Source organism: Varanus komodoensis, unplaced genomic scaffold (genome assembly GCF_004798865.1).
Source record: "Varanus komodoensis strain SLA01 unplaced genomic scaffold, ASM479886v1 scaffold3, whole genome shotgun sequence".
In the NCBI taxonomy this organism is placed as follows: Eukaryota; Metazoa; Chordata; class Lepidosauria; order Squamata; family Varanidae; genus Varanus; species Varanus komodoensis.
This window is the reverse complement of record NW_025335761.1, coordinates 33,305,721-33,326,859: the sequence shown is the minus strand read 5'-3', so window position 1 is coordinate 33,326,859 and position 21,139 is coordinate 33,305,721. Positions and strand designations below refer to the sequence as shown.

Below are 21,139 nucleotides of genomic sequence, written 5' to 3'. Positions count from 1 at the left end.
GAACATGTTCGGAGCCAGGTGCAGAGACAAGAACATGCTCTGGATGAATGGCCCCTTATTAAGACTGTATTCAGTATTGTTGACATCAATTGTCAGCTCAAAAGAGATTCAAAATTTGAATCCACAGTTCAGAGCTGAAGTTGCTTAAGATCTGTCGGTCAGATCTGTTTGACAAATCCTGTTGGAAAGCATATTGTGATAAAAATGTTAAACAAACCAAAGATGTCCCACACCAAATTTAAAAGCCCCCTCTTGTTATCATCTTCTTGCTTACTTTCAGTGATCTGTGTTAAACAAACACATAAAGAAACTGTTGAAAAAATGATTTCAGTGTGGGTGTTTCCTAGTAATAACAGCTTCTATAATGTAATCATAAATAAATTCTGATTGGCAGAAGAACAGAAAAAAACTACTCACAAACATCATTGTCAAACATGGAACAAACCTGCAGATTATAGTAGCAGGGGAATCAAAAATTAGAAAAGGATCCCAAAATCCATGGAAGGGTATTGCTGATTTTCATCTGCTGCTCTCCACTCCTAAAAGGCAACAGGCCATCAATGACTTCCTTCAAATCTAATGAGTAGTATCATCCTGCACGCATAGGACCGATCAGACCAAGAACAATCGAGGTCAATATACTGTCCACACAGTATTTGCTGCCTGCCCAAGGCTGTGCGGGGCTCATGGTCGGGCCTTATTGCAACTAGCTGAGGATGCTTCAGGTCTGTATTTGCCTCACCAAGGTGGTCTAGGACCATGTTGAAGGACCCTGCTGACACTATGATGCTAAGAAACACTGGGATTTGCAAGTTCCAAACCAATATTTTATTGGGAAGGGGGAACAGCAGCGGAAAGTGGGACAAATCATAAAGAGGATCTCCTCTCTCTCATATTCATATCTAGGCTATGGATTTTTCCTGGCAATCAAGAACAGATCTAGCAAACATTCCAGCAGGCTGTACATGTTTTCCTCTTACCAGCGGATCCTTTTTTTTTTTTTTTTTTTTTGTGGTACGTGTCTTTTGTGGTTATAAGTCTGTAGGCAGGGGTACTACCTTGTTTACCTGATTGTTTCCAAGCTACCCCAGGAATTCTTTTGGCTGATGATAATTTTTTTAAAAAAATGCTTTCAGTAAAAAATGTGTCTGTAGTAATTTTACAAACCTATACTGTGTTTCTTTCAACATCCTTCCCTGCTAAATTAAGGAACCTCAGATGCTTAAGATTCCAATCTCCCACTCTCCTTCACTGGCCTTTTCTGAAGCGACTAATATTGCTCACAATACTCTAACAGTGGCTTTTCATTAAGATGAGTATCATTATATTTACTGATTATGATACCAAGCTCTTCCTGACAATTTGTAATACTGAATCTGCCTTTTTCACTGCAATACTCTGTCCGAGTGGTTTTGGCATTCTCAACTGCTACAGCAAGAAGTTACTCAACATAAAACTTGCTCATCTGACAAATGTTATGTTACTAGAACATACTTTTGAAGAAGAGTTTGGTGAGAATATAAAATCTATTGGATTGCCTCCAGACTTAGTCACAGAGTAGACCTGTTGAACTCAATAGGGTTGAAGGAGTGTGTAATCCAATGTAAAGGATATAATTAAAGTATACATGACTGAGTTTGAATTCAGCCCATTAGCAGTTGTGTTTTATTACCCAAGTTTGTCATTTATTTGCATCCTCTCACCAGGGACTTGCTATCCAGTGGAATTATTGACTAATTTTTTTGAAGGGACTAGATTTCTATGCTATATCACAAATGTGTGAAATCCCTATCAGTTTCAATCGAAGTTCGCCATGTAGGAGTGATCTGATGTTCAAGGAAACAAATCTTTAAACACTGAACTAGCACTAGTGGCAAAATTCCTGGCCAAAGCTCCATCCAGCTGTGCTTATGCTAAGAGTACCTCCGAAACGTTGTCCCTTTTTTGAGAGGACAATATTGTACTGAAATACAAGATTTTTTGTTTGGTGGACTGGGGGTAGAAAAGGCAACCTTGCTTGATAAAGGTGTTGGCTTAGTTTGGGGTGTGTAAATAGGGCTATGTCTGTGTGTGAGGGAGAGGAAGTGTGTTTCAGTTGTAGACAGATTATTTATTTATTAAACTTATATTCCTCTATATTTGCCTGAGGGGCCTCTAAGCAGATTTCAGAAGGGAGCTATGAATCAGGGAATCAGATGGCAGGAGGGTTAGAGCTGACAGGGGAGTTGAGGGAAGAAACAATCCAAAATATGCCAGAGTCAGGAAAACCACTGTTGCCCCAGCAAAGGCAAGCCTACAGAGGAGGCATTTGATAGCCCGCCGCCCCCACCCCCGCTTAGAGCAGCTCAATGGAAGGCCTGGGGGTGGGACCAGTCTAGCCCTGTGAACAGTGCCTTGCTTAGTTGTATACTCCAAATGGCGGTGCTGGTGGCATACTCTTGGAATGGCCATGCATAGAGCAGTTCTAGCTCTTGGCAGAAGGCCAAAACAGATATTGCTTTAAAAATGCTTGGAGCTGTTATCTTAAAGCAAAACAAAACTCTAGACTATGTACAAAGGCGCAGTCTGGATCTTAAAAGGCTCTTCTACTAACCCATGCTAGGGTTCCAGGGACCCAGCACCTGCTCTAGGAAAAAAAATGGAAACAAAGATAAAGATGATGGTGAGGAGGAGGATTCAGCTAGACACACATTTTATATCAAGAGTGTTTTGGAGCAGAGTGGAAGCATTTATAGTGGACTTTCACTGAGGGTAACTCAGCATTCTGTGGCCTGTTTAAATGTGCCTAGAAGGAAGTTTCCTTGTTTTTCTGAGTTTACCTGTGTTATCCCATGGATTTGTCAAGAACACATTTTGCCAGAATACTCTGAACTGATTTTTTGATCAGGTGACCTCCCTTGCAGATTGTGGGAATGCTGTGAACATAATATATCTTGGTTTTAGCCAAGCTTTTGACAAACTGCTCCATGACATTCTGAACAGCCAAAAAGTGAACCAGATGGAACCACTACCAGGCTGGCTGGCTACAGAATCAGACACAAAGAGTACTCATCAATGGCACCTTCTTAAACTATAACAAGTGGGGTACCACAGGGTTCAGTCCTGGGTCCAATGCTCTTCAACATTTTTGTTAATGATTTGGAAGAGGAACGTTAGGAATTGCTTATCAGATTTTCAGGTAGCACTAAATATGGGCAAATGCTAGTTCTCACCAGTTCTGCACGCAGGAAAAAGAAACCAAATGCATCATTACAAGATGGGCGATAGTAGATTCTACAACAGTACAAGCAGAAAGGATCTTGGAATTGTTGTTGATGACTAGCTGAACATAATTCAACAATGTGATGTGGCTGCAAAAAAAGACAAACACTGTTCTGCGTTACATTGATATAGGTATCAATTTCCAATCATGTGAGGTACTTGGTCTGCCCTACTCAGCACTACTTTGACCTCATCTTAAGTACTGCATCCTGTTCTGGGCACCACAGTTTAAGAAAAATGCAGACAAGCCAGAAAAGCCTCAGAGAAGGATAAGAAAAAACATCTAGAGACTGGAAGAAAAGCCCTATGAGGACAGACAGAAAGAATTTAGCTTGAACAGCCCTAAGAAGTCTCAGGGGAGATGTGATAGCACTGTTGAAGTACTTGAAAGGCTGCCACACAGAGGAGGTCCAGGATCTGTTCTTGATCAACCTAGAGTGCAGGACATGGGATAATGAGCTCAAATTACAAAAATCTCCTGGCTGTTAGCACAAGCGGACATTGGAGCCAATTACCTAGGGAGGTCAAGGGCTGTCCCAAACTGGAGGCATTCAAGATGCAACTGGACAGCCATCTGTTAGAGATGCTTTAACCTGGAATCCTGCATTGAGCAGGGGGTTGGACCAGATGGCCTTATTGCCGCCTTCTAACTCTACTGTTCTAAGATTCTATGAACTGGGGCTTCAGGAGCAAGGAGAGACCAGTACTGCTCTGCTGGTGGTGGAAAGACAGCATGAGATGCAACCCTATGTCTCCTCCTCATAGCATAGTTGGATAATCCTATGTACAGCTATTCCTCATTAAATCAATGTGGAATCTGAATTGTATGATCCCTAATGAGCTACAAGTCTCTCTCTACTTTATCTGTTCACGTTTCATCCCACACATGTGTGTGTGTGTGGGGGGGGGAGACCACAAACTGTAGGCCACTTCTTCAATAAAGTCACCTTTAGCGGAGGAGCAAATGTCTTTGCCTTATTGATGCATATTTAGACTGTGATCTCTTACAAACCTGCAGCCTTTCAGTATAGTACCTGAACTGAGCTTCTTTCTTTTCTCACAATATTGGTTTCCTAGTACTCTCAAGTTCAGCATGAATTACTTTACACTTGTTTATGTTAAGTTTCATTTTCCCCATCTACATTTTATCAAGGTCATTTTGGATTTTCATTATTGTCTCCAGTGCCTGTAGTTTCCATTTCTCCCAATTTGAGATCATCTAAAGATTGTTTCCACTGCCGCCTCTGCTCCCTAGTAATCTCATACATTATATTTCTTTTTTTCAATGGCTTGAAAATATGTAAATCCCTGCTATATATTATCCTTCTCATCACTGCTATATTTTTGAAGCCTGGCTTTGCACATAACAAAGTTTTTCTTAAAGCTAATATGTTAAGCAGGAAAGCAATTCATTTTCCGAGAAGTGAAGTGGTAAATGGCTTGCAATCTGCAAACGAACCCTTTATAAAATAACGTGGACTTACTTGAGCCAATGCAGCATCGCGTTCCTCTATCACTGCACTCATTTCTTCTGCTGTTATTTTCTTTCTTCGTTCCTGGGTCCTGTATATTCGATCGACAATTACAGCTCCACTTCTCCATATAGCGCTCCCAGTGTCTGCATTGTTTATTCTGTTCAGTAATTCCTGTAATGTCTACCAACAGCATTATATGTTAGTCAGACAAGAAGTTTTAATATATTTTATTTAATATAGGGTTTTAATTAATAGGCACATGTGAATTGTAAATTGACTGAGCAAAGTTATTGAATTTTCATACTGCAGCAAAGATGTACATTATTAGTGTGTCAATTCTTCTTTTTCCCACATCTTAGTTCCTGAAACCCACTCAATTGAACTTAAGCCTCTAAGATATAAGACTGACATCAAGAAATCTCCTCAGAGAATGGCTTACCATGTCATTTTCTTCAGGGTTAATATTTTCTAGCCTAGAAAAAAGGGACACAGAAAGCCTGATCAGTAGCATTTCCTTAGTGCAGCAAAATGAGTTCGCTTTTTAAATCTTTAGAACCCTCAAGTAATTTCATTCTACTAGTCTTTAGAGTCAACCATGACACTGAACATATTAAAGTGCCACCTGCTCGATTCCATCTTTCAATAATGCTCCATATCTTCAGTACTGAATTCGGAATGTTAAGTTATTAATGTTTACTGCTATATATGACTACAAGGATCAATTGTTCATATGTGCTCAGATGAAGAAAGTTCCCCAGCGGCACAAGCACAGATGCTCTTCTTATTTATATATTTCTGGATCTACAACTTTCACCAAAAATTATATATTTTAATGTTGTTTATCACATCCCTAAAAACAAAATACACTGGGGGAAAGATCTAAAATCTATTGCACTAGGAAGTGTTATTGGGATTGCACAAGCATTGCTTTTTGCTAGTGCAATGTTAATCGAGCAGGTAACTCTACTAGATCATTCTCTTTGCCTTTAATGGAATTTACTCCCAAGGAAGATTGTGTAGGATTGCAGTCTTAAGTCAGTGGAAAGCAAAAGGTCAGAAAATTAGATTAAACTTTATTTGAAAACTCTTTCAAGCCAAGTGAAATGCATGTACAAAGTAAAGCCACTGGTGGCCTACATTGTTAATAGATTTAACCTCTACCAAAACAATTCTGAAAATTGTATATTAATACATCTACACTAACTACTAGATTGTCTGAGTAGGCTAATTACATAAAAGCTGTGATGAGAAGTTTTTAAGAGTGCATTAATCTTTTTGAAAGGTTGCACGCTACTTGCAAATGATAGCGGCCAAGCAAGTTATGATCGCATGCTAATCATGGATTAGCCAGAGCCTATACAAGCTTGGTCTATGAGTCCAAGGAGGTATGTATAACTTCTCCAGTTCTCCATATAACTGCACTCACATTTGCTGAATTTGAAGAATCTCAGAAGAAATGTCTAATTTCCTGGAGCAGGTTTTTTAGTCGCATAAGAAGGTGTGGCAGGACAGGGGCTTCAGAAGCCCCAGCACATATGCACCAGTTCCCTGTGCAACACTTTGCATTTTGCTCCATTTTTAGCAAGAAAGATCCTGCAATTAAGTCTTACCACACCTATACAAGCAAACAATACAAGATTCAAAGATTCCTTTGTTAATACAGTAGCGTATGATATAATCCAAATGCTAATCTTGGCATGAAAATGTTATCAATGAGTCCAGTGTTGATAATTATGAATGACAATTACTACAAAAATGCTGACAGGGGCACCTAAATATTAGGAGAGTCAATGGAGCACTCCCCACGCAGTTCTGTTCCCCCTTCCTGCACCATGAATGCCCCTGACCACCTACTCCATTCATTTGGGGCTAGGAAACACATCCTTTAGTTGCTAAGAAACCAACAAGTATTTCTATCCTTCTTCCCAAAAGAGACTGCAATCTACGTAGTACTGGTGATGGCTAAGTGAGCTTAATTGTGTTTAACAGGATGCGATGTTGTCGCTGTAGTAAGTCTGTGACCTTTGGCTCCAACGCAGAAAATACCTGCAGTGGCTACAGGCTGAAGTGATCACTAGATGAGAAATGCCTATTTGTTGTATGTGAAAAAAAGGGTGCCAGATACAGCAAACTCTTACTCAAGATACAGGATACTTCAGCAAACAGCAGTAAATATCGCAGGAGAGAAGTACATACGTTTCAAAAGATTGTTCCAGCAGTTGTATCTGTTTACATGCATCATCCCTCTCTTCATTGGCCAGTTTCAGCCTGGTCATGATGGCCTCATCACGTTCCCGTTGTGCAGAATGAATTTCTTCTACTAGAGCTGTGATACAGAAAGTATTTTTAACGGGTGAGTATGCTAAAGAGAGACACTGCGGGATCTTTTATGTCTGAATTGTTTATCATAAAGAAACTGTGAGGGATTATTCTCTACTTTAGAGGAAATTTTAGTTCTCCAAATTCATGGCTTTCCATTCCATTACATCTGGTATCTTCCATTATTGCCATTTCCAGTGGAATATCCATGTTACTCTGGACCACATGCATATTTTACAAATTAAATGAATTCTGAATGTTATTAATGACACAATCCAGAAAATCCTTACATCATACCTAAAGGACTAAAGCACCCAAGAGTAAGCATGGGCAGGCATTCTTTAAGCAGTTTCTGCACCTGGCCAGGTATGGAACTGAACATTAAGATGCTACCTAACCATATAAGAACTAAACTGGATCAGCCCAAAGGCCTATCTAGTCCAACTTGTGGTTCCCTTGTAGCCAAATAGATGCTTACAGGAAAGCTACTCCAGGACATGAATGTCACAGCATCCTTCTGCTTGTGTCCTCTATCAACTTCTACCCAAAGACATACACTGCCCACCCTTCCTTCATATTGTGGAAACATCTAGTGAAAGAAGATGCATGATATAACATTATTTTATTCGGTTTGTCCACATCTGTTCCTTTTCATTGGCTGCTTGTGAGGGCATGAAAAGGAAGTGTCATGCAAATCAGTGACAGGTTCTTGGAATTCCACCTTAAAGTTTATCCCACCTGAGAACTTTTGTTTTCCCTTTCCACAGAAAAATCCATCTGTATTTGCATGCCCATTTCCCCAATGTATCATTAGTGCACATTTCTGAAATGCATGTATTTTTAGTCTCTCTGGTGAATCACGCTGCAAGTTCAGAAATGAATGGGCATGAACAGTAGATTAGTATCCTGGAAAAAAAGAACAGAACTGAATTTCTCATACATCAGTAGTGGTGATAACACATCATGCTCCTTCTTTTGCTAGAAAGGAGTGTGGAAGCAATCCAGAACTGCTACGCAGTGTGGAATTCACACACCCCAGCACACAGTGGCCTCTGTCAACAAATATGCTATACTGCACAAAGGCCAGAAGAGTAAAATAAAAATCAAACAGTGACCAGTTCATGGATCAAAGGATTTCTCTAAATGGCAGGTATAAATCAAAGGATTTCTCTATCATGTAATTTTCATTGTAGACAAAAATTGCACAAATTATCCAAGTGGATTTTCTGATCTCCAAGTAAAGTTTGCACATACAAGTTTTCCTGCCCATATGATCTAGTGCTGATAATTGACTAAGCAGCAGCAGAGACAGATTTAAGGACTGAAATGATAACAACGTGATGCAGTTACATGAAATGCCGCTGATATCTGAGCACATCTGGAAGATTATGTAGAGCACTGCACATGGAAAAAAGAAATTTCTGACTCATGCAGGTCACACAAATGTTGTGAAGATAAAGGAAAAAAACTGCCACTTTGAACTATTTGATGAAAGCGCAGCACAAAATGTTACTTCAACACAACCATTGTTCCTGAAACTAAAAAGTCATGTTGCCACTTCACTCATCACTGGTAAGACCACCTGTGGAGAAGGCTTTAAAAACAAACACAAAAAACAAAGATCTTTGGGGTGCTACAGTTCAAGGACCTTGACAAGGATATGGGAAAAGAGTTACTGCAATGAAGGGTCTAGAAGTCAAAGCATAAGATGACAAGCTAAAATAAACTAGATATGTTGGGCCAAGTGGTGAGTATATTAAAAAGTTTATCAGAAAAAAAGATGGACAGAATGTTGCCTCAATTCACTGAAGGTAAGGAAAATGAATTACGTTAAGTTACCTATTTTGATTGAATATTAGGGGAAAATCATAAAATGACAGTTCTAAGTAGCATATGAAAGATAACATAATAGAGAAATGCTTTTTGAGTAGTTAGCAGTGCTTTCCAGCATTTTTTGTCACCACTAGTTACTTGATATATCTCTGGACTGGAAGTGCTGACAGGGATCAACAGTGTGCTATGACTGGGGAATGTACAGTAGAATGACACTAGCACTAGCCCTAGCCCTCTCCCTCTCCGTCATTGTTGTCAGTTTGTTGTTGGGCTAGAAAAATGTTTGTTTCCTTGCAACCACTGTAGTCTCTTCTCTTCCTCTCCTCAAACCCACCTGTCCTTTAAAGGCTTCCTATTTTGTGGCAACCCATTGGATTGATCCATACCTCCAGGAGCCAAGTTTTACTCATGGAATGGGTCATCGCAGTTCCTGGCTCCCTTTCCATCTGCAGCTACCTGTACTCACTGAAGATCAGCTCAGGGGGATTAGAAGTGTGGAAGGTCGCACAGGGGTGCAGCAAAAGGAAGAGAAAATTGGCAAAGTTCCCTTCCCTCTGTGATTGCAAAAGTATCCATTCAATTGAAGTCTCTTCTACAAATGGAAGAAGCCCTTCCTTTTGTTTAAGGGCACCTAAGGATCCAGTCCATACTCTGCTATTACGTCTGAGCAAAGCATGGTGTAATTTGCACAAACCACAGCCTACTCCTTTTAGACATAGAGTGTGGCAAGGATGCAGCCCTGCAGACCCAAGAGCCAAGCTGGTCCTGCTGGGGACCAAACCCAGCTCTGCAGTATTTTCCAGACATCTATGCCCCCTTCCTCTGATGCCAGCCCCTGACTTCTAATATTTTTCTAGTTTCTCAGCTTTTGTGTGGTCCTTCCCTCATTCTAAAAGGTTGGCATGTCTCTCCTATGCATTAGTTCCTTGCAGTAAGAGCTTCACACCAACGTAGGCCAGCATTTTAGCCTGCCCCTTCTGTTTCTAGATCCTGTGGCCACTGGAATATGGCCCCCGAAAACTTCTCCACAATGTAATTTGGTGCTCAGAATGAAAGAAGCCCTCAGAACGAAACCTTATGGTTTCCCATGAAATTAAGTCAGGAAAGGTTCTTAAGAAAGGGAGCACATGAGTTCAGAGTCTGGTCTTGTACTGTTTGAATGAGCCTTGTATTCCTCCCAGTGCACAGTAATCGCACAGACACTGATAGTTCTGAACCAGGGATCATTCTGAGACAAGGTTAATTCTGACTCTCAAAGTAAACTGCAAATTTCACACACTACCAATGTGTTTATATATTATGGTTCTAAACTGTAATATACCACCTTTATGACATTTGTGGAAGATGTTGTATTAGAAGTGCTAATAAATCAATAAATAAAATTTGAGAAGTCTGTTCATAGTTCTGAGTTCCAAATGGAACAGCAGAATTACTGAAGACAGGAATGGTGACCCCCAAACTCAACAGACTCAAAGAAACTGCTTCTGCAAAGAAAAAGCACATTTTACACTTGTGAATCAGTTCTCAAAATAATGGGCATCATCTTCCGTCAGTGAAGTGAAGAGCAACACAGCTTTAGCTGGACTAACAAACTACTCTGAACAAGAGGGGGAGGGAGATACAGCTATCCTGGACACAAAGATTTCGGAATAGTTTATTTGATTTTAGTGGAACTACTGGCAAGGACATCCAGGACTTTTGCTCCAAAGTCACATTTGCTATTTCCTGGAACACCTAGGTTTATCTTGGCAAGAGTGCTTCAACCAGGCCTAGTGTGCTTAAGTATTTTTAAATGACATTTTAATTGAAATTTGAAGCTTACTGAATTAAATACTCATATTCAGTGTCAAGGTGCCATGATATGCAAGTGTGAGGCAAAAGGATAAGGAATCAGTCAAGTTAAGCATATGTAAGCCCATTGAGTTCAATGAGAGTTAAGCATGACCACAACTCCTATGAATCAAACAAATGAATCAATATACAGCACATATAAAAAACCACACATATTTTTATTATTTACAGTTGTATTTACATTATTTGGTGCAAGGCTAACCTAACTGCATTTAAGTGAGTAACAGGGCCAAACCCAGTACCTAAACTAAACTAAACCAAACCAAAATAATAAAAATCTTCCTTTTCTTCAAAGAAGAAAAAAGAAAGAGAGAGAGAGAATGAGAGAGAGAGAGAGAGAGAGAGAGAGAGAGAGAGAGAGAGAGAGAGATAATTGTACTGGATGCATCAAGTCTAACACACTTGTAGTTGTAAGATAGATAATAATTGTAAACAGACCGTTTTTGTAAGGTACATAGCTATTTCAAAGTTCACTTAGAAAATCAACATAGCATTTTAGCTGGAATTTGCTCATTAAATACCCATAACTGTAAAGCAAATTATGCTGGAATGAATAAAGCAAATACATATGCTTCTTTCTTTTTATTAAATGTAAAATCTGGTGTTAATTACACCAGCTATGTCATATAAACTTTTCTCTTTAACTATTAAACGGAAGTCTTTACAAAAGTCATTAGAGATCCTCATTCTTTGACTTGTATAAATTTCAATATTTGTTCAGTAAAGGTTCACAGCAGTTAAATTACATTAACAAATATTATTAGCTACTATGTAAGCCAACTAAGTAAAATACTTATATTGCAGGTAAAACAAATCATTGGGTGTTTACGATAATATTTGGTTATGTCCATTTTCAAACAAGCTTATCAAATATCTTGTAATTCTTAGTCAAATGAGGGAGAATCAAAGTAGATCTTTCCCCCCAAATACTCAAATTTGTTTAGTAAGCTAATTGTTTTCTAATATGGGAAAAAGCAAATATGAAGAAGCTGAACCATTCGGAACATGAGTTTACTGAGTCAAAGCAGTGTACATATTTTCTTAGTTAAACCCGAGTCTGTTGGCAAACCTTTTGGCCACACTTTTAAACTACCTTTAAAATACAGTAGTAGCAAGAGAGGGTGTTAGAAATCATTCTAGTATAAACATTGGTTCATGATTCTCCAAACAACAGAACCTTAGAGGGGAGATGGGTGAGTTGCAGAGAGAGGGCATTTACGTCTATTTGCTGATTTCTTAGGGGTCATCTGTGTAAATATAGAAACTGAATAGTAAATGCAAGAAAGAAGGAATAGTTAGGATCAGTGGTTTTTTCAAACATGTACCATGATAGTTGAATTGTCTGTATTGAAGAAAAAAATAAACATAAACTCAAATAACCAAAAAGACTTTTAAGTAAAACAAGCTTGTTATCCATCAAGCGCTTGTACTGTGTCTTATTCTGCACTATTAATATTGTAATATTTTGTTAAAATACTGTTACTAATATCTTGAAATATTAGGTTGCATTTTTCTAGCATTCACTCCCCCTTACAATTTCCTCCATCAAGGAAAACTAAAACTAAAATGAATTAAACTGTCAATATCTTCGAAAATGACCCTTCCTTTTTATATTCTTCATCCTTCCAATAAGTATTTTTCCTGAGTTCTTTTACTAGTTCTGGTTGCAATCGTTTCTCAGGGGAAGGAAAAAAGAATTTTCCTGCAGTAATGAAGAGACTGTTGTGAGGAGTTTTGTGATTTTGGATTTAGTATTCAGGATTAGGGGCTGTTGAACTCTGTGTGACCTAGGATTTTTCTTAGAGCTGGAGAAGGGATGATCGGAGGACTCAGAAAGGCAATGTGCAGAAGTCTTTCCCCCAAAGGGGTCAATATGAGGGACGAAAGGGTCTGTTCCACACTTAGGATATCTCTAGCAAAGATTAAATTTTCCTAATCTGAAAAAAATATTTTCACAACAGACCTGTACAGTTAATATGTAACAGGAATAGAAAATGGATAACTAATGTCATTTTTCATTTTTGTTCTTGATTTTAAATAATCAGGGCTGGGATGAAAGATAAGTGTGTTTTGTAACACTGAGTCTGAGATTCCTGGAATGGGTTGGGTTGTTTTTTCCTCTTACAAGTAGATTTTATGGTGATTTCTTGCTAATAATTTTCCTGTGAAGAAACTAAAAAACAGAAGAAAAATAAACAGTGTGTGTGTGAGGGAGGGAGAGAGGGAGGGATTCTAGGGAGAATAAATTTCTTTGCTTTTTTCAGTGCTTAGCAGCTGCCCCACCCCAGAGAGCTGGAGAGACCATGTGTATGTGCTCTCCATGACAGTCATTACAACATGCTACTTATTGGCCTGAAGTCGCAACATGTTGCAAAATGTTGATAATCCTGGGAAATAGTCTAAGGTCCAGAGTGTAGTCCAGTTAAAATGAATGCCTGGAGTCCCAAGACACTAGACTCTTTTTATTGAATGACGTTGCTACGACGTCATTAGAATAACTGCAATGTAAGAGTGTTATTGAGATGCATGAATAAAACCGAACAGTTTTAACAGGTCAGTACTATGCATTACAGACTAAAATCCATTTACATATAAATGTGACTCTGCAGATAATGCAATGTGTGCAAACACTGATAGGATATGCCAACACCTTTGTTACCTTGCTGTTTGTTGTATGTATTTAGTCTGAGGTAGCCAACAGCTCCTAAATTTCTGGTGCTGTAAATGCACTGATTCTACCAAAGACCCTGAACTGTTTAGTAATGGAAGACATGAAAAGACTGGGCAATGCGGTGGTGTGTTCCTGTTTACTTTGATATACAGGGGGAAAATGAAAGAGAATGCATGCAAATGAGGACATACACATTGCTCTCAACTACATTTACCTATCTGAGTTTTGTATTTTGTGCGGATGGGTGGCTCTCATCTGGATTCTAAGTGTATTGAAGGATTCATTTCTGAGTTGACTGGATGGCTCATTACAAGCAAGAATATATGCAATTATCATAGGTTTGATTGTATTATTCATATATATAGGAAAGCCACACTCCTATATTAGTGGCAGAGAATGCAATCCTATGCATGCTTATTGAAATGTAAGCCCCCTGAGTTCCTACATGAACGGGTACAAGACTGTAGCCCCAGTCATTGAAATATTCCACATGAACAAAATTTGCTATTCAGCATTTGTGAAACATGCTTGCTACTATATCAAGGTACCCTTATTTTCAGAATAAGCTTATATAGTGAAAGCAAAACAAACAGGCCTCTTCATCCCCCACTACTGGGGTTTTTGAGAAATCTTTATTTGAAAGCAAATCTTAATTACAAATGTCATTTTCTGTAAATTTAGTAACTTTAGGAGAATTCACCTCTTACTGAAGTTCATGGCAAAACCCAATTGATTTTAGTGGAACTAAACAGCACCTACAGTGTATTAAAAGTCTCTGCATTTATCTAGACACTGTCTGATGAAAGGTTGAGAAAATGTATTTGCATAATGTAACAATCTTAAAACAAAACTAAGGCTAAGTACATACTGTATATAGAAAGAATAATTTTTAGGATGGAATTATTAGTAAAACTATGTGTGCTACACACTTTTAAAAATAGAATGTCACACATATTTAGATTTATAAACACAAGGGTTGGGAACTGTGGAGATCTTTTGGCTAAAGCCCAATATTGGCCTTATTTCAGTTTAATTGGAAGAGGATCTCATATTCATCTTTCTCCATGAGATATCAGGAACCTGGATTTCTCTTTGTATCAAAGGTTAATAAGAAATGTGTCTGCAAAAGTCAAACAGCATTAAATATCAAAAACTGATTATTATTCCACAGGAGTTGTTCTGTCATTCATAATCTCTCCATGCTCCAACCTTCCACAGCTAATCTTTAATGGATGACATGCAAGAAAGAAAAATAAATAGCATCTAAAAAGAAGTCACCAAAGTGAGCTTAAAAGAAATGGTAGATATTTTCTTTCAGAGCTGAGAAAAAGTAAAAAGCTAAGAGGAATAACCCATGCTAATAAATCTTCATTACTTTTTTTCCAGTGACTGGATTGCTTTGTCATCTAAAAACACTTCAAACTGTTGCTTATTTACCACAACAATGACAAGTTTTCCAACTTTGTTCAGCAATATTTAACATAACTTAGTGCCTCATTATCAACTAGTTTTAAACTGTCATTTGAAAGATTAAAAGGAAAAGCAGCAAGCTGCTGAAGGAATTTTGTAGGAACATTTAAGGAAGCAAATCAAAAAGTGTGGAGAGAGGAAAGCCACAAATCTTGACAGATAATTATTTGAGGCACTGTCCTCTACAATACCATATAGTACCTACATAAACAAATGTACAAATACTTTAGGATAGATGCGGTTCTTAAACAACAGGCTACAGATCAATAACAACTCCTTGGCACATTGCACGGGGTTTCAACTTTTAAAAACAAACTCAGAATTTTATTTCGCTGAAAGCATTGCAGCATATTTAACAGCTGAGTATCTTAGATTCTACCTTTTAAACCCACCTGAACTATGCAAGTAATGTCTTGTTTTCAGATAGAGTGTTTGGGATCATAACCATGAGTTCCAAACGGCAAGTTCTTTTGTGCTGTGTGGCACAAAGCTAAGCCTCTACACAGGGACTGGCCTCCAGTTCTGTTTCTCTCAGCCTCCCTGTTCTGAGGATTCAGGATTTCTGCAGGATATTGTGCTGCACCTCCTACCTACTTCTGATGGTCCTGTTAAGTGCGGAGAGCCTTGGTCTCAGCAAGATGAGCCAAATTTTTCATACAAAGAAGAAAACGTGTTTAAATTATCGTTTGCTATTTGCCTGATAGTAATTCCTATTTCAAACAGTAGCAATTATCAGACCTTAAATGAGACAATATATCTTTTCTCAATTGCAACGTGGCCAGCAGCCAAGGACCTTAATAAAACAACAAATATTAACTAACTGACGGGCGGTGTTTACCTGGAACACCCCACCCAGCGGCATGCACTAAACCAACTAAGCAGTGTTTTAAGGCGGTTGATAAGATGGACTGAATCGGCATTCGTCACTTCATAGAGCCGCCCTGTGGCTGACTGTACCCCCATCTAGTTTTGGACCACTTGGGAATTCTAGATACCCACAGTCTGTGCCCATTAGGTGTTCCCTGGGAATATGTAAGGTTTTCCAGTGCACATCAACATTGGGACTAAAACAGAGAGAGTTTCTGCAAGACTGGGCCCTACTAGCTGTTCCCCTCTGGATCAGAGAGGTTCATGGGGCACCTGATGCCATATTTTTTAGCCTGTTGAAAACAGCCAGTGAGCCATGTGGCATGTCCCCCAGATAATCCCTTGCTGAAGGGGAAAAGCATTGCGTGGTATTAGCACTGAATATAGTGAGAAGAAGTGATGCTGGAAGTGGGGGAGAGAGGAACTGCAAGAGAAGCAGAAGGAAGAAAACGTGGCAGTTGAGAGAGGGGAGGCATGCAGAGACACACAATGGTGGGAAATAGAGGGAGGGGTAACAGGGATGGGGATACTGGCTTATGGTGGCATGGAGAGAGCCTGCACTATGGGGCCGGAGGAGAAAATCAGGAAGGGAGAGAAGATACAAAGAGACATTTGCTATTGCACTCAGAAACAGAAAGGAGCAAATAAAACAAGACCACATTAAAATTATATCAGAAATGATTTCCCTCAATTAGCATAGCAAGGTAGCCCTAGTGTTAGTAAAAATATAAAAAATGACCCTTAATGTGGAGTTGTACACTCTTTTCCAGCCTTGGTCCTCCAGTACTGATGGATTAGGTAAGGCATAACTCTGAAACGGCAGCTATCTAGATGAAGGTGTCTACAGACCAAAACACATCATAAGCATCTTCAATCATGAATCTTTCTCAACTGCATGTGAAGAGAGGGGATACAATTGGAAGTACAGAAGCAGCAAGTAGCCAGTGAAGGTTTGTGCTCCTTTAAGCAAGGCATCTCAGAGTCAAAGGAGACATTGCAGACTTCGTTGCTGGTTATGTCTTCCATCTTTACTCTAGAGTAAGCATGGCATAGTGATCCACTATGGATCATTGTGCTGAAATAGAAATTGCAGTTGTGGACCCCTAAGTCCAGGTCAGACTAATAGTGGGGACTAGTTAGGAACCCAATCCAGATCAGGGGGACTGCACTTACATTAGAAAGGAAGTTTATATTAATGCATATTTGATCCTGAGATTAGTTACTGGCTCCTATATTTGACAACTATATTGTTATCTCTTAGCACCAGGCAAAATCCTTTCTTTCTGCAAGATATTTTAGAAGCTTGCAAGTCTAGCTTATTGTGGCTGTTTCATTATTTCCTGTGCAGTTTGTTGTTTTGCATTATATTGCATCTTATTCTTCAAAATATTTGCATGGCATTGTATATTTTAACTGTTCTATGGTATTTCATTATTTAAATTTAACAGTTTGTTATCTGCCAAATTGGGCAGATTAAAATGCCTAAGTAAGCAAATTAATAAAATTGTTAGGAAAAGAAAACAATCCTCATCAAGCAAGGATACCAAAGCAAGTGTAGCAAAAATACAGCAAAGGGTGCCTGTCAAGGAGGTTCAGGACTATACACAGCACTGCTGCTTTACAAGGAAAATACTGACAACCCTATTGCCTAATTCAACATTGGTTTTAATTAACGATTGGAAGCAGAGTAGGACGTGGTTAAAGAGGTCTTGCTTATGCTTGAAGGGAAGGAGGTTAAACTCCAATTTATTCAACCACTGGCTGGGAAATATTATTTCTAAGAGTTACTGCACTGTAGAAGCCTCTGGCTCATATTTGCTTCTGCTGTGAAGCCATCCCTTAGCCTCAGACCCCTCCCCAAACCAGTCTATAGCCAGAGAATAACCTGCCCTACAGAGGCTGCAGACATTACTGAGACAAACACAGGCAAAGCCCTCTGAAAACTCTAAAATGCAGAGTGCTGCATGCAATGGTTTCTTGTTAATGCTAGTATTCTAGTGTTTTTTGTTGGCTGGCTTTATTTTTCCTTTAGTCAGTCTTGCACTGCATGTGGCTTACATTCTGTCAGATTCATATTTCTGATTAACTTTATGGCAATTAGCATTTGCTGTTAACTGTCCAGAGGGCATTGTTAATTGAATGATAAAGAAGTGGCGGATGTAAATCAATCAATCACTCGATGTTACTATTAATAGAAATATTTGACAGAGTTTCTTTAGAGAGTGTTGCTGATTCTGAGCTAAGTATTACCCTAACAGCCTCTCTTTCACTGCACAATCAACTGGGAGAGAATACAATTTTGCATGCATATTAAAGGTTTTAAAATAGCACATTTTATTTGAAAACATTTCATAGTTCTGGTCTTCCTAATACTAGTAGTAAGCGTTTCCTCTTCCCATTTCAGAGACCATCATTTGTGATTTAGATCTCAGATAAGATCTGAACTAAGGTCTCCTATGTCCAAATCTATATTCACTGGTTAAACACTTGTGCCATCTTCAGGGATTAGGTTACCAGCTTTTAGTGGGCTCTCTGCATGCTCAAGAATGTGAGATTGCTATTACCGACAAGGCAAACATATACTTTTAAACAGTGTATTTAAGTCCTAATAAGTCATAAGTCATAGTAAGTCATAATATTAGGAAACTTAATAAATGACTGTGCAGTCAGCGCCTTTTGTCAACTGGGCATCATGATCAAAGTTAAAAGCGATAACTCCACATTCTTTTCAGATGTTCTTCCACAAAATATTACCTGCCTGGATTTTAGTTTCTTTCAAACATTTTCATATTTCTTGTGATTTCTGGCAGGTCTTTATTTTCCAGAGCTATATAACATACTGTTTACACACACACACACGTGCACACACACACACACACACACACACACGTATATGTATATAATTTTATATATATATATATATATATATATATATATGTACTGCCTGGTATTTTGAAAACCTGAACATGCATATATCAGACAAAATACTTCTAATTTCTGTTTGCTCACATCAATCATTCATCTATCTCCATTCATTGTCTTTAGCAGGAGGCATATTGATGGTGGTTCCTTCAACCTTTTGTGCCTCCCCAGTGGTATCTCTGACAGTTTTTTTTCTCAGATACTCTTCAGGACTGCTCTCTGTATGTTTTCCTCATATTCTCACATTGCCAGAGTGTGTTCCTGTTCTTCACCCCAGTTATGGCAATTATATTTCCCATCTTTCACAGCTTTGACACATACCTCTTTCCTTCCACTCCAGCAAGCTAAGGAACCTTACCAAGAGGTGATCTCTAACACCCAACCACAAAGAAGGAACAGCAGCCTCTAGTGGCCACAAAACTGAGCTGGCTTAATTGACCGCTTTTCCTAAACCAAGTCCCAGCATTTCAAAAGAAAGCGACTACAGACAGAGCCGACCCAATTATGTCCAAGTTTTACATAAACCATGCAAGAATACAATGATCCAACATTTTTGAACCTCTTCTTTTATTGAAAAAGTATGCAATCTCAATTCGTCCTCATCCAAAGTCACTGTCATGTCCACTTTCCCCCAGATATAGAATGCAATGGGATTGATCTAAAGCTGCCTAGTGAATGGCTAACTAGCTTGAGACTTGAATATACATCCCAGGCTGAAGTAAAACATCCTTGTCCCAGGATTCCATCAGAATCTCAGACCTATGCCATTGTACTGCGTATGATAACTGCACATTTTCCCATCCTGGGACTGTTTTATTCCTCTATCTGCTCCATTACACTCTTTCCTCCTCTTAACCTCTTCTCAAATGTCAGGAGCAATCTAGCAAGAGTAGAAGACATGTGCCCTGGAGACTGAACACAAGGCAGAAAGTTTTCATTGGAGATATTTGCACTGATAAAAAGCCATGCTAGTTTTAAATTGCAGGTGCAGACTGCCTCATCAATAGTGAAGCTGGTACAATGATAAAATGCCTGATATGATAAAACGTCTTACATGCATGTTCCCCACCTTCACACAGATATGTAACTTTGTTTTAGAGAGCTAATATTTAGAAAAGTTGCATTATACACAATAAAATGTGGTACAAAATTGAATTTTACTTGGTTCTTAATATTTAAGGCTTAGCTTTCCTCTGGATTTTGCACCCTGCCTCCTTCCTGTCAATTTCATATTAGCAAGGCTTTTTTAGTTGGCAATTTGAGTATTTTAATAATCTTTGAAATTCAAAGTGCACAGTCAAGTTTTACAATGCAGTCTCCCAGTACCTGTTGTTATAATATATACTCTTCTGTAATGAGTTTATCACTATTGCAATTGTAAGATAAGATTGCAAGCCATTCATCTATCTGGAGATAACTAGCTGGATAGAAAAGCAAAATATAAAGATGAAATATAGCAAGACATAATTATAAACATCTAAGTTATCTTTGCAGTTTAATAGCTTATTAAATAGTTGAAAGCTAGTTATGCGGTAATTCACTCTAGGTTATCATAGAAAATCACAGCACATATGATGAACTTACAAAGAAAAAGCTAAACTAACTGAATGTAAACCACAGGTATCTAAAATAAAGGTACCTTTGAGTTTTTATGGATCGGAGTAACTTCTACCGGTTTCAGCAAATGATACATCATAAACAACACCCAGGTACAGGACACTTGATCCCTCACAAGCAGCATGCAGGATCTTATCCTTGGGGCCATCCTTACAGATGCCACTTCTGCACATGCATTTGCTGGAGGCAAGCACATGTGCTCTTTATGCACAGTTTTCCTCCATGGGCTTCAATGAGAAGGGAAGTCTATACTGAATAAAATATTTCACTATTATATACACAGAAGTAAAACTCTGTGCAAACATCCCCAAAACAAACATATAACTTGGAATTTAATCCAAAGAGTTCACATACTGTAAATGCTTAGTTGGTAGATAAAGATGTAACTATGGTCTAGGCAAGAGATTCAGAATCAGTTCTTTAAAAAAATCTATAGGGTTATGGTAAATATATTTTGTGTTGCAAATATTTAGGGTTCTGCCAGTGTGTTTCAGAATGACCAGCCTATTTTAAAGTCTTGGTAATCTCTTACACAGACACAAACATGGATTATTGACACTGTGGAAAGCCATCCATTTTTTCAATAGAAGAATGCATTCTATCTTCCTTGCTTCCATTACATTCACTTTGCCAAAGAGATGGATGCAGTCGTATGCTAACAGATCTACTGCACAGTGGTTAAACCTCTATTGTACAGGATTCTGATGATGAGAATTACCCTTATTAATAATGGTACAACGTTTTTCCTCACCATCCATCATTCTGTGGCAAGATGTACTGCATTCCCATCTCTATTTCAGACATCCTGGCTATCCATATTGTGGTTTCATAACAAATCTGTGTAGCTCACAAT

General features: G+C 38.6%; 1 protein-coding gene across 2 annotated transcripts in view; it reads right to left on the bottom strand.

The window, feature by feature from the left end:
• MIPOL1 (mirror-image polydactyly 1) overlaps positions 1-21,139 on the bottom strand; it is a 247,348-nt gene that overhangs the window by 152,466 nt on the left and 73,743 nt on the right. For both annotated transcript variants that reach the window (XM_044436805.1, XM_044436804.1), the window contains exons 5-7: positions 6,933-7,062; positions 5,176-5,209; positions 4,746-4,916 (exon numbers count right to left, since the gene is read on the bottom strand). In XM_044436805.1, the coding sequence (XP_044292740.1) occupies positions 4,746-4,916; positions 5,176-5,209; positions 6,933-7,062 (335 nt within the window). The remainder of the gene's footprint in view (positions 1-4,745; positions 4,917-5,175; positions 5,210-6,932; positions 7,063-21,139) is intronic.